At 52.5% G+C, this 10,922-nt stretch overlaps 6 protein-coding genes across 6 annotated transcripts; 3 read left to right on the top strand and 3 right to left on the bottom strand.

Annotated features, from left to right (window-relative positions):
- The first annotated feature begins 28 nt into the window (after positions 1-28).
- BAUCODRAFT_544119 (uncharacterized protein) lies at positions 29-1,241 on the top strand. Its single transcript, XM_007680060.1, has 4 exons — positions 29-278; positions 333-379; positions 441-632; positions 688-1,241. The coding sequence occupies exons 1-4, from the start codon at positions 206-208 to the stop codon at positions 1,057-1,059; spliced, it is 684 nt and encodes a 227-aa protein (XP_007678250.1). The 5' UTR covers positions 29-205; the 3' UTR covers positions 1,060-1,241.
- A 182-nt stretch (positions 1,242-1,423) lies between these two features.
- On the bottom strand, positions 1,424-2,253 carry BAUCODRAFT_123949 (uncharacterized protein; the record flags this gene model as incomplete). The annotated part of the gene is made up of 2 exons (XM_007680059.1): positions 1,424-2,006; positions 2,069-2,253. The coding sequence occupies 2 exons, from the start codon at positions 2,251-2,253 to the stop codon at positions 1,424-1,426; spliced, it is 768 nt and encodes a 255-aa protein (XP_007678249.1).
- A 335-nt stretch (positions 2,254-2,588) lies between these two features.
- On the top strand, positions 2,589-4,753 carry BAUCODRAFT_544122 (uncharacterized protein). Its single transcript, XM_007680058.1, has 4 exons — positions 2,589-2,836; positions 2,885-3,819; positions 3,881-4,184; positions 4,257-4,753. The coding sequence occupies exons 1-4, from the start codon at positions 2,734-2,736 to the stop codon at positions 4,562-4,564; spliced, it is 1,650 nt and encodes a 549-aa protein (XP_007678248.1). The 5' UTR covers positions 2,589-2,733; the 3' UTR covers positions 4,565-4,753.
- BAUCODRAFT_544123 (uncharacterized protein) lies at positions 4,754-7,016 on the top strand. Its single transcript, XM_007680057.1, has 2 exons — positions 4,754-6,342; positions 6,411-7,016. Exons 1-2 carry the CDS (start codon positions 4,942-4,944, stop codon positions 6,789-6,791), a joined length of 1,782 nt encoding a protein of 593 aa, XP_007678247.1. The 5' UTR covers positions 4,754-4,941; the 3' UTR covers positions 6,792-7,016.
- Positions 7,017-7,176: 160 nt separating this feature from the next.
- Positions 7,177-7,939, bottom strand: BAUCODRAFT_111066 (uncharacterized protein; the record flags this gene model as incomplete). Its single annotated transcript, XM_007680056.1, has 3 exons — positions 7,709-7,939; positions 7,407-7,656; positions 7,177-7,342 (listed from the first exon to the last, which is right to left on the bottom strand). The coding sequence occupies exons 1-3, from the start codon at positions 7,716-7,718 to the stop codon at positions 7,177-7,179; spliced, it is 426 nt and encodes a 141-aa protein (XP_007678246.1). The 5' UTR covers positions 7,719-7,939.
- A 136-nt stretch (positions 7,940-8,075) lies between these two features.
- BAUCODRAFT_35491 (uncharacterized protein) lies at positions 8,076-9,862 on the bottom strand. Its single transcript, XM_007679785.1, has 6 exons — positions 9,717-9,862; positions 9,499-9,649; positions 9,398-9,431; positions 9,207-9,346; positions 8,953-9,126; positions 8,076-8,901 (listed from the first exon to the last, which is right to left on the bottom strand). The coding sequence occupies exons 1-6, from the start codon at positions 9,722-9,724 to the stop codon at positions 8,173-8,175; spliced, it is 1,236 nt and encodes a 411-aa protein (XP_007677975.1). The 5' UTR covers positions 9,725-9,862; the 3' UTR covers positions 8,076-8,172.
- Positions 9,863-10,922: the final 1,060 nt, after the last annotated feature.

Here is a 10,922-nt window from a genome sequence, read left to right as displayed (position 1 = left end):
GCGCAGGGCGAGTGCTGTGCAGCAGCATGTCTTGAAGGCTACTACGGGGATCCCACTAACATCCACAACGTTACAAGCTTCGCAACCCCATAGCCACGATTGTCAGCTTCGACACTGCCACCCACAGACCCCGGCGCAACACCTGTGGATTCCTGCACCACCACCCATCCGGAGTGACACGGCGTAGCGGAGGCGGCAGCCAGTCATGGCATCAAGACCACAGCAAGGCGGCAGGCCCAGCGGCACCCGCTTCGCCCAGTTCAAGCTGGTACTCTTAGGTGCATATATTGAACATGAGAGGATAAGCACCGTATGGTGCTAACATTGCGCAGGAGAGTCGGCAGTGGGAAAGTCATCGCTAGTCCTCCGCTTCGTCAAGGTGCGATAAGCCACCATACCCCCAAACCATCAAACAAAGCTCATATCGTGCTATGTGTTAGGATCAATTCGATGACTACCGAGAATCCACCATCGGCGCCGCATTCCTCACCCAGACAATCGCCCTCGACGACCAAACCACTGTCAAGTTTGAGATATGGGACACAGCAGGGCAGGAACGGTATAAGAGTTTGGCGCCTATGTACTACCGTAATGCCAACTGCGCTGTAGTTGTGTACGACATTACACAAGCTGTAAGAAGCTCCCCACCCAGGCTTAACGCGCATTCCGACTAACACGCTTGCGTAGGCCAGCTTAGACAAAGCGAAGTCATGGGTAAAAGAACTCCAACGTCAAGCCAACGAAAACATCATCATCGCCCTCGCAGGCAACAAACTCGACCTTGCCGAATCTGATCCATCGAAACGCGCTATCGAGAAGGCCGATGCCGAAGCGTATGCCCGCGAAGCTGGACTCCTGTTCTTCGAGACTAGCGCGAAGACTAGTGAGAATGTGAAGGAGCTTTTCACGGCGATCGCGAAGAAGCTACCGATCGAGCAAGCGAGTCAGAGGGGTGGCATGAGGAGTGCGGCAGGAGGCCGGCCTGGTGGCGTGGATCTTGGTAACCGGCAGGCGGGTGGGCAAACGACGGCGGGTGCGGCGGGAGGGTGTAATTGCTGAGGTGGATACATTCGGCTGGACTGTCACAGCGTGTTCTTTGACCAGCTGTAAGGACGGGGATGGCGTTATTGCGTTGATGGGAGCCAGTCGGTGGGATGTGCGAAGGGCGTTGAGGCGTGAAGAGACCATAGCATGGAAGTGACCTCCATCGAGGCGTCGTTGGAAATTACATTGTCATGGTTCGTCAAGCTTGAAGCTACCATACAAAGCAGGGACGCACTATGCCTGGTCATTATTGCTTTAGTCTCGCCTCGGGAGCGGATAATGCAACGTTAAGTTATGGTTCGCCCATTATCTACGATCTATCTTACAAACTGCGTAAGCCCAGCAGCGCTCAAACCCAGATTCAATAACCGCAAACCTGTTAATCATCGCTGCTAACAGGTAGCCAGTCTCGCCCGTCGCTGCGCTGCTTGTCATCCTTCCGCTTCACGTAGACGTACCAATTGTACGCCCCCGTGAATGCGCCACCGACAGCGTTACCGAGGATTACTGGGAGCAGACATTTCCACAAGAACTTCCAAACTGTCAATCGGGAGCCCAGGAGCATGCCGGTTGTACCCATGTACATTGACTCGACCGTGTGCGGGAACTGGAGCACGGTGGAGATGAAGAACGGTAAATGCAGACCGAGCGCTTTCGAGATTCCGTCCCGGTTCTGCGTGCCCATTAGCATGGCAATGGTGACAAGAAAGCCGCAGCCGATGGACCGCAGAAAGATGATGTGGAATTGGTTGTCCGTGAAGTCGCTGTCGACAGAACTGATGATTCGGCCACGCCAGGGTTCTTCGGTCAATGTTTCGGTCAAGTACGACTGAAGGGTTGCCCACAGAAAGGCGCCGAGGTAGTTGCCTAGCAGGGAGGCGATGATGGCGCGGATGTATTGCGTGGGTTTGCCCCGGCGCGAGAGGGCGGTCATGGCGAACCACATGCCGTAACCCGTGTATCTGTACGATGCATCAGCGCCAAATACAGCCTTCGTAGCGATAGATGTTCTGAGTGTATATACAGTTCAGCGCCGAGGAAGTACACAATCACAAGACCGATTGGAAATGTGATGCCTTGCAGCAAGCGCATCAGACCCAAATCGTTGTTGGTGACATTTGGGAAGCCCATCCCAAGGGCTAACGACAGCTCGCCTCCAGCAGATAACAGCAGGCCGCCGTAGACGTTCTTGAGGAAGCAGAGTCCCATGCCTTCATCCAGGTGATGAAGGCCGGTCTCAAGGGTTTCTTCGGCGGTATCTGCTGGCGAGAGGGCGCCGGCCGAAGCCATGGCCGCGGATTAGCAAGGGGTGGGAGAGGGTGGGACAGGTGGTGGTTGCAGTCGGTGAAGGCATCTTCACGGCGAATCAAGGTAGGGGAACGGTTGAAGTCCGGATGAAAGCAATCAATGATGCCAGAATTTCTGGCACGGGCCATTGGTGGCGCTGTGGAGCAACCCTGGGGAAACGGGGATACCGGCGGGACATTACCAAGGTACTCGGCATGGCGGAGGCTGAGGTGTCTTTGGCTGGCTGGAACCGTGGAGGCTGAGGTGCCTTTGGCTGGCTGTAATCGTCTGCTGCGTGTGATGGTGTGAGGTAGATGGTGCTTATAACATTCTCGTAGTATACGCGATCCTTGGCTAGTCTGGGTCAATGAACAGTACAACGTGAACTCTACCGCCGGCGCAATGCCGACTACCTCTTCTTTTCCCTCCTTCGATGTGCCCAACGTAGATATATGGCAATTCATTTTCGAAACTCCGCGAGAGGGTAACTTTCCTGAAAGCCAAGGTAGCCATTCCCCCAACCGTATTGACACCTCGCCTGACAAGGTAGCAGTCATCTACCGTGCCGTGGACGACTCCCGCCACTACACTTTTGCCCAAGTTCGGAGAACCGCAGAACTACTCGGCGCTGCTCTACACAACCAATACCACATAGGCAAGGGTGACGTTGTCTGCGTCTACTCACCCAATGATGTCGACTACGGTCCCGTGGTCTATGGTGCCCTCTGGGCAGGCGGCATCATCGCTCCCGCAAATCCTGGATACGGAGCCAAGGATCTGGCTTTCATGCTCACCAACTCCGGCGCTAAAGTCATTGTCACGCAGAAACCGCTGCTTGAGGTCGCTCGTGCGGCGGCCGAACTGGCCAAGCTGTCCGATGATTGCATCATCCTAATGGGAGACTATACGGGCTTATCGAACAGCAAACCGCCGCACTTCAAGTCCTTAGTCAAGTCTGACAGCACATCTCAGAGACCTGCCCGCTTAGATCCGCACAACGACTTAGCTTTCCTAGCCTACAGTTCCGGCACCACCGGTCTTCCCAAAGGCGTCATGCTCTCCCACCGCAACATCATCGCCGACGTTCTCGGCATCCGTGGCTGCGTTGGATCAGAGAACTACGGCTGGAAGAACGACCGCATCCTGGCCATCCTTCCTTTCTTCCACATCTACGGGCTTACGGGGCTGTTGCACCAACCCTTACATCGTGGGCTGGAGATCGTGGTCATGCCTGCTTTCAACCTCAATGAATTTTGCACGGCTGTACAGAGGTATAAGATCACTTTCACCTATGTCGCACCCCCGGTGTTGGTACAGTTATCGAGGGGTAGGGAAGTGAAGAAGTACGATCTTAGTTCGCTAAGGATGATTACTTCTGGAGCCGCACCTTTGACGAAGGAGTTGGTGGCTTTCTTGCACGATAAGATGGGGTTGAAGGTTAATCAGGCATATGGGTTGAGCGAAACGAGTCCGATGACACATACTCAAGTCCGTCTCTTTGCAGCCCCTACAGATCTTTCCATCTCCCCCGCGCTAACGCATTCCTTAGCCCTGGTCCGAATGGTGGTCCTCCGTCGGCTCCGTCGGAAAGCTTTTCCCAAACATGAGCGCCAAGCTCGTTTCAGGAGACGGCCGTGAGGTCCAGGCTGGCGAGACCGGCGAGCTGTGGGTGAAAGGTCCGAACGTATTCAAAGGATACTGGAAGAATGCGGAGGCTACAAAGAACGCCATCACAGAAGACGGCTACTTCAAGACCGGCGATGTCGGGCATCAGGATGACAACCACAACTTGTACATCACGGATCGCATGAAGGAGTTGATCAAATGGAATGGCTTCCAGGTCGCGCCAGCGGGTGAGTAATGCAAGAGCTCCAACTTGGCATGCCTTTGACATGATACACTAACATACCCACCCGCCTGTCTAGAACTTGAGGGCATCCTGCTTGACAGCCCGCTAGTCGATGACGTCGCCGTGATTGGCATCCACGATGCCGCCGAGCATACGGAGCTTCCGCGAGCTTACGTTGTGCCCGCTTCCGGTCGTGAGCCTTCGGAGGCGCTGGGGAGGGAGATTGCGGAATGGATGAGTGCACGGGTGGCGTACTACAAGAAGCTGAGGGGTGGAGTTAGGTTTGTGAAGGAGATCCCTAAGAGTCAGGCGGGGAAAATTTTGAGAAGAGTGTTGAAGGATATGGCGACTGAGGAGGAGAGGCAGGGAAGGGCGAAACTTTAAGTGGCCTGGTCTTCGCCACGAGGACGGAAGGATTACGGGAGCTTGTCCCGAGGCATCCGGTCGCTCGGACGAGGAGCTTCGCTTCGAACTGGAGGAACTTTGCGCTCGTCTGCCTGACGCTGGAAGGCCATACTCAAGCAGATGAGGTGCGGAGCTGGAAAGGCTTGTTGCGCGTGCGGATGTAATCTGTAGTACTGTAGGGCGCACACACGTTGTTGAAGTGGGCTGCATAAGAGTAACTCCGCAAACCCCGCCCTTCTGCCTGCACCTTGAATTGGCAGCAAACTTCAGGCTTCCCATAGCACGTGAGCAAGCCGTATACAGTGCTCGAAGGTTAAAGTAAAGCTCGACGTCGCAAGGCATGGCATCGTAGCAGGATGAGTGAAGCCGCAGACGTCAAGTCCGCCAATGTGGACGTTGGTGCAGAACCCAAGCTCGCAAGCGATCTAGCAGACCAAGCTCTCGACGGCACAGCGCAGACGAATGAGGCCGCGGAAGTCCTTCGCGATGGCGTGAACGAGGACGAAGAAGATGCTGAGGCCGAGGAGGAGGACGAGGAGGAAGCACATGCCGACGCCGCCGGTGGAGCAGAGGCAGATGATGTAGGCACCGCCGCCGGAGCAACAAAAGCGAGGAAGAAGCGGAAGTCCAAGAAGAAGAAGAAGAAAGCTGCAGATCCTACGACGGCGGTGGCGGCGGCGGGTACGGAGCCGAAAGTACAACATACAAGCGCGATGCCGAAGCCGGTGCCTGCAAATGATATACCTTCTCTGCTTCAACAACTAGCGCTCTCACAACCTTCGTCAGCTAGGAAGGAAGGTAAAGCGCCCGAAGACTACAAGTTTTGGAACACTCAACCCGTGCCCAAACTTACCGAGCGGCGGGAACCGAACCTGCTGCAGACCACGAATGGTGCGGATGCGGATGGCAAGACGTTACCTGAAGGGGCGATTCTACCTGACGAGGGTTGTAGGGCGAGTGTTAAGCCTGAGCCAGAGAGGTTGTTGGAGGGGTTTGAGTGGTGTCTGGTCGATCTGGACAACACTGAGGAGCTGCAAGAACTTTATGAGCTTCTGTACAATCACTACGTCGAGGACACAGATGGCTCCTTTCGCTTCAACTACAGCCCTCGCTTTCTTGCTTGGAGTCTCAAACCGCCGGGATGGAGAAAGGAGTGGCATATCGGTGTGCGCACTAAATCCGCGGATGATGGAAAGAAAGGTAAACTCATCGCCTTCATCGCTGGGATTCCCGTGCGGTTAAAGATTCGACAAAAGACGCTGGAGGCTAGTGAGATCAACTTCCTAACCGTGCATCGCAAACTCCGCTCTAAGCGCCTCGCGCCCGTGCTCATTAAAGAAGTCACCCGCCGCTGCTACCAAAATGGCATCTACCAAGCCCTCTACACAGCCGGTACTCTACTTCCCACCCCAATCTCTACGTGCAGATACTTCCACCGGAGTCTAGACTGGGAACACCTTTACAAAACCGGCTTCTCGCATCTGCCGCAGGGAACGACAGAGCTAAGGCAGAAGCTGCGGTACCGGCTCGAGTCCCATACGGGAACTAAGGGGTTAAGGAGAATGGAGAAGAGGGATGTGAAGGGTGTAAGGGAGTTGTTGGGAAGGTATCTGGAGCGTTTCGATTTACGGCAGGAGTTCTCCGAGGAGGAGATTGACCATTGGTTGTGCTCACATGCTAGTAATGACGTGGTTTGGAGCTTTGTGGTGGAGCAGGATGGCAAGTTGACCGACTTCTTCTCGTACTATCTGCTCGAGGTGAGTAAACTGTCATCCATCAATCTTCCTACTTGCACGAACACATACTGATAACTGGAATGTCACAGTCGACTGTCCTGAAGTCGAACAAGAAAGAGACCATCCGCGCCGCATACCTTTATTACTACGCTACCGATGTCGCCTTGTCCTCCGCTTCCAAAACCAACTCCACCCAATCCGCTGCACTCCAGCAAAAGCTGCAGGCCCGGTTACAACTCCTCATCCATGACGCACTCGTACTTGCGAACAAAGAGGGTTTCCACGTATTCAATGCGCTGACGTTACTTGACAACCCGCTATTCCTGCGGGATCAGAAGTTCGAGCCAGGAGATGGGAAGCTCAACTTCTACCTTTTCAACTGGCGAACGGCACTCTTGCCTGGCGGAGTCGGGCCAGATGGGAGGGAGGATGTCAGTAAGATGGGTGGCGTGGGTGTTGTGATGCTGTAGATCTGCAAGAATAGGGTTGGTGTGCGGGGTGTATGTACGATATAAAGATGCAACAGATCGCTTGTCCAATGCCTGCTCGTATTGTGTTGATGGACGTTGTTGCATGCATACCGGGGTATCATAGATCGACGCTGCAAACGCTTCGATACGCGTATCGCAGCCCTTTTGCTTCCGCTTATCGCAGCATGTGGACGTCCTTTCGCTGCTTGGCATGGCTCCGTCGCATGTCCCATCCTTCCGTACCCCAGGCGCACCGACCTCTCGTCTTGGACTGGTGCTCAGGACTACACCGCTATTCCTCACCGTTCGCCGCGCCATCTTGCGACCCGCGCTGAAACCGATGTGAGCTCAATCCCACACCTGCTGTACCTCTCAAGCGTGCTCCTCATGATCGCCCAGCCTCGTCCTTGATCAGGGCGACTATCATGCTGTAGAGATAGTAGAAAAACATGAGCAGGTGGAAACCAAGCTTGACGAAAGATTCCCTCTTATGGATGTTGAGCTTCCGGAAGATCTCGGTCGCATCAAGGAGATGTTGGTTGTCGAAGATCCTACACTCGATGTTAGCACACAACCCCAATGTCGATCGCTATTCGCTCGGTGTGGTGTACATACTTTTTCGCATTCCATGCCAACAAGGGCAGGTTCAACACGAAACTCAGCCAGTAGCCGTTTACGAGGAAGAGGACGGAGAGGAAGGCGTGTAGACCGGCCTCAGGAATGATATACATGTTGAGGCGGTTGCAGAGGTCGATGGGGTTGATGTAGTCGCATTCGAGATCGCTATACATGATGGTGAAGAAGACTTGTAGGAAGAGGTTGACGGCGTTGAGGAGGACGGCGAGGAGGAACAGCCATGCTTCGCCTGCGCAAGCGTTAGGAGCATGGCAACAAGAAAGATTGAAGGGATGGTATACCGGACATCATGTCTGCGGTATTGTGTCGCACCCAAAGCCGGGCGCGGGCAAGACTGGGTTGTGTGCGGTTGCGCTGGAGGATGGGTGGGCTGGATGCGGTGGATCACGGTAGGACGGAGACGGTGCAACGGGTCCTGTGGGCCTAGTAAACAAGGAGACTCTTGACTAGGTATCGGAAAAGCGAGGCAGTCGAAGTAGGCAGGCACGCAGTGGTACAGCGAATATTGCAAGCTGGTCCATCTACCCACCAAACGTCAGGGCGCATCCGTCTCTTCGGCGCCGGAACAATCTGTCCCCCGCGGTCGGCAAAAGAAGGGATGTGGGGCAGGTTTCATGTTCCACGTGCTTGCGAGTGTTTTGCAATAACGTACTCGTATCATCGTAAACGGCACAGTACAGCGCGTTCCGCGAGCAATCCATTGCACGCTAAATGACTGCTATTCATTGGGGCCAGCAGGGATTCATCAGCTCGCCGTCTTCCCTTTCTCACCACCTTCGACACCATTGATGTGCTCGCCTCCACTGAGCCCATTTGCTTCCGCCGCCCCATTGACTTCCTTTGGCATTTCCACTGGCCCGCCAGGGCTGTCCTCCAATCTCGCGGTCAAGATCTCAACGCCGGTCTCTGTTACTAAAAGGGTATGTTCGAACTGCGCTGTCCGACTCCCGTCGACCGTCACGCTCGTCCAGTCATCCGGCCACGTCTTATCCTTGTGACTCCCCAGCGTAATCATTGGCTCGATCGTGAATGTCATGCCCGGTTTCGCTTCGCCAACGGCTTTGTTCTTCGCGTAATGTGGGACGTTTGGTGCGCAGTGGAAGAGCTGGTTCACCCCGTGGCCGCAGTAAGTTCGCACAACCTGACATCCGCGCTCTTTGGCCGTCTTTTCGATGATGTTGCCATAGTCGCGGAAGAGTGCACCGGGCTTGATAAGTGCAATGGCGGCGTCAAGACATGAGCGCGCTGCCTCCACGACGCGGACGTTATCTGGGTTCTGAGCAGCAGAAGGGCCGACGTAGTACGTCTCGTTTAAGTCTGCGTGGAATCCGCCGTGGTAGAGGCTTATGTCGATGTTGAGGATGTCGCCGTCTTGCAGGGGTCGGTGGTCAGGAATGCCGTGGCAGATTACTTCGTTGGGTGACGTGCAGACGGATTTGGGAAAGTGGCAGTAGTTGAGCGGGGAGGGGTAGGACTGCGCGGAATGTTAGACGGAAGGATGGATGCTGGGGCGGCGTGGCCTTACATCTCGCTCTATGCACGCCTCGTGTACGACTTTGTCGATGTGGTCGGTTGTTACGCCGGGTTTGACCTCGCGGGCAGCGATGTCAAGGACTTCGCGCCCTAAGCGGCAGACTTTGCGCATCGCTGCTTGTTCTTTTTTATCCAGTATTCGGAGCTTGTTTCGGACCGTAATCTTCTGTTACCGCAGCCACGTTCATGTCAGTACGAAGCTCCAAACGAGTGTTGGTGGCGTGTTCGGTGGAAGAGAATGCCTACCTGCTCGCTAACCGGGACGCCATGCTGCGCGTAGTCCGGATGCTGTATTCTCTCCGGTACCGTTCGCCGTGGACTGAGTGGGTAGACGGGTCTCAGTGAGCCGGTGAAAGGGTACGCGGGGAAAGGGTTGAAGTGGCCATCTGCGTCTGGTTCAGAAATGAGTTTTGGCTTGAAGAGGTTGCCGAGCATACTGCTTTGCGCCTTATGCAGCGCTTTGTGTGTACTCTGCGCACGTCAGCCACGTTCAGAGATGTGCCGGTATTCTTGGCCTATCGCTATGATACTGACCTACCCAATTCCTCTTGAAGCAGTCCTGTCCGCAGAAGTATGATTCTTTGCCCAGCTTTTGGCACGTCGGGCATTGGAGGTTGCCAGCATCGTTGGTGCAGTCATCGCCGCTGCATTCGCGCTTGTTCGTGACCGTCACTTCGCCGGCGGGCGCTCTGAAGTGGCAGAGGGTTAGTGGGTAAAGCGGGTGGTGGTGGGAGTGGGCTTAGGGTGGGAGCTTACTGGTCCATCACGCGGTGGTTGTGGGATAAGGGTGAGTGTTGAACAGCTCTCGATCTAAGTCCGACAGCAGTGAGGCGCGTGTAAGATATAGGTGCTCTTCCAGTGGGGACTGCTACCAAGGAAACATAGAGAGGTGTGTAGCCCTAAGACCGGACTAAGAGCGTGCTAGGCCGACCGTAACTGTATTCTTAGCTTGGCGTTATAGAAGACGACTACTTTATTACTTTCGATTAACAGCTTCCCCTAGAGTAGGATCTTTTAAGTTTACTATATATATAAATAGCTTTTATACTCTAATAGTAATTAAGCTAGTATTAGAGTTACTAATATATATTTAATATCTAACTATAAATTTCTAGTCTCTTCTATAGCTTAAAATTTCGAAAAATTTCGAGAATTTTATAAATCTAGAAAGTCTAAGAATCTTAGATTCTTAAAATCTTAAGGAAAATTTAAACAAAATCTTAGAAATCTAAGAAAAATCTAAAGAAAATTAGGAGAAATAAAAAAAATTTAACTAAATTTTAAAAAGAATCTTAAAATCTAAAGAAAATCTTAAAGATTTAAGGAAAATCTTAAAAATTTTAAGAAAATATTATATACTATTATACTTATATAATAGAAGTTAAGTAATTCTATTATTATAAGTAGAGTTAGTACTTATCGAGTAGTCTAGTAGTTAACAGTAAAGTATTACTTAGTAAAAGTATAGTCGATATAAGAGATTAAAATAAAATAATAGATCTAACGAAAATTTAAAGAAAAGCTCGAAGATCTAAAGAAAGCTTTAGTAAATTTAAAGAAAATCTAATAGATCTAACGAAAATCTAGTAGATTTAATAAAGGAGATATATAAGGCTTAAGAGAAGGCTTATAAGATTCTAAATATAAGTTTTATAAAGAAGATATATATATAGTAGTAACTAGACTTACTAGAAACGTAAGAGGCGAATATAATTACTATAGAGAATACGAGTATTCGGGATTAAGAAGCGCTAGAGTCGTTAGACCTTCCTTATAGCCTAGTTCCGGCTAAGACTAGTTTATCTCTTTAGTTAGGTTCTAAGACTTATAACGGGGGTTAGGGTTAGGGTTAGGGTTAGGGTTAGGGTTAGGGTTAGGGTTAGGGTTAGGGTTAGGGTTAGGGTTAGGGTTAGGGTTAGGGTTAGGGTTAGGGTTAGGGTTAGGGTTAGGGTTAGGGTTAGG

This window comes from Baudoinia panamericana (assembly GCF_000338955.1).
Source record: "Baudoinia panamericana UAMH 10762 unplaced genomic scaffold BAUCOscaffold_9, whole genome shotgun sequence".
NCBI lineage: Eukaryota > Fungi > Ascomycota > Dothideomycetes > Mycosphaerellales > Teratosphaeriaceae > Baudoinia > Baudoinia panamericana.
This window is presented reverse-complemented; position numbering and strand designations above follow the sequence as displayed.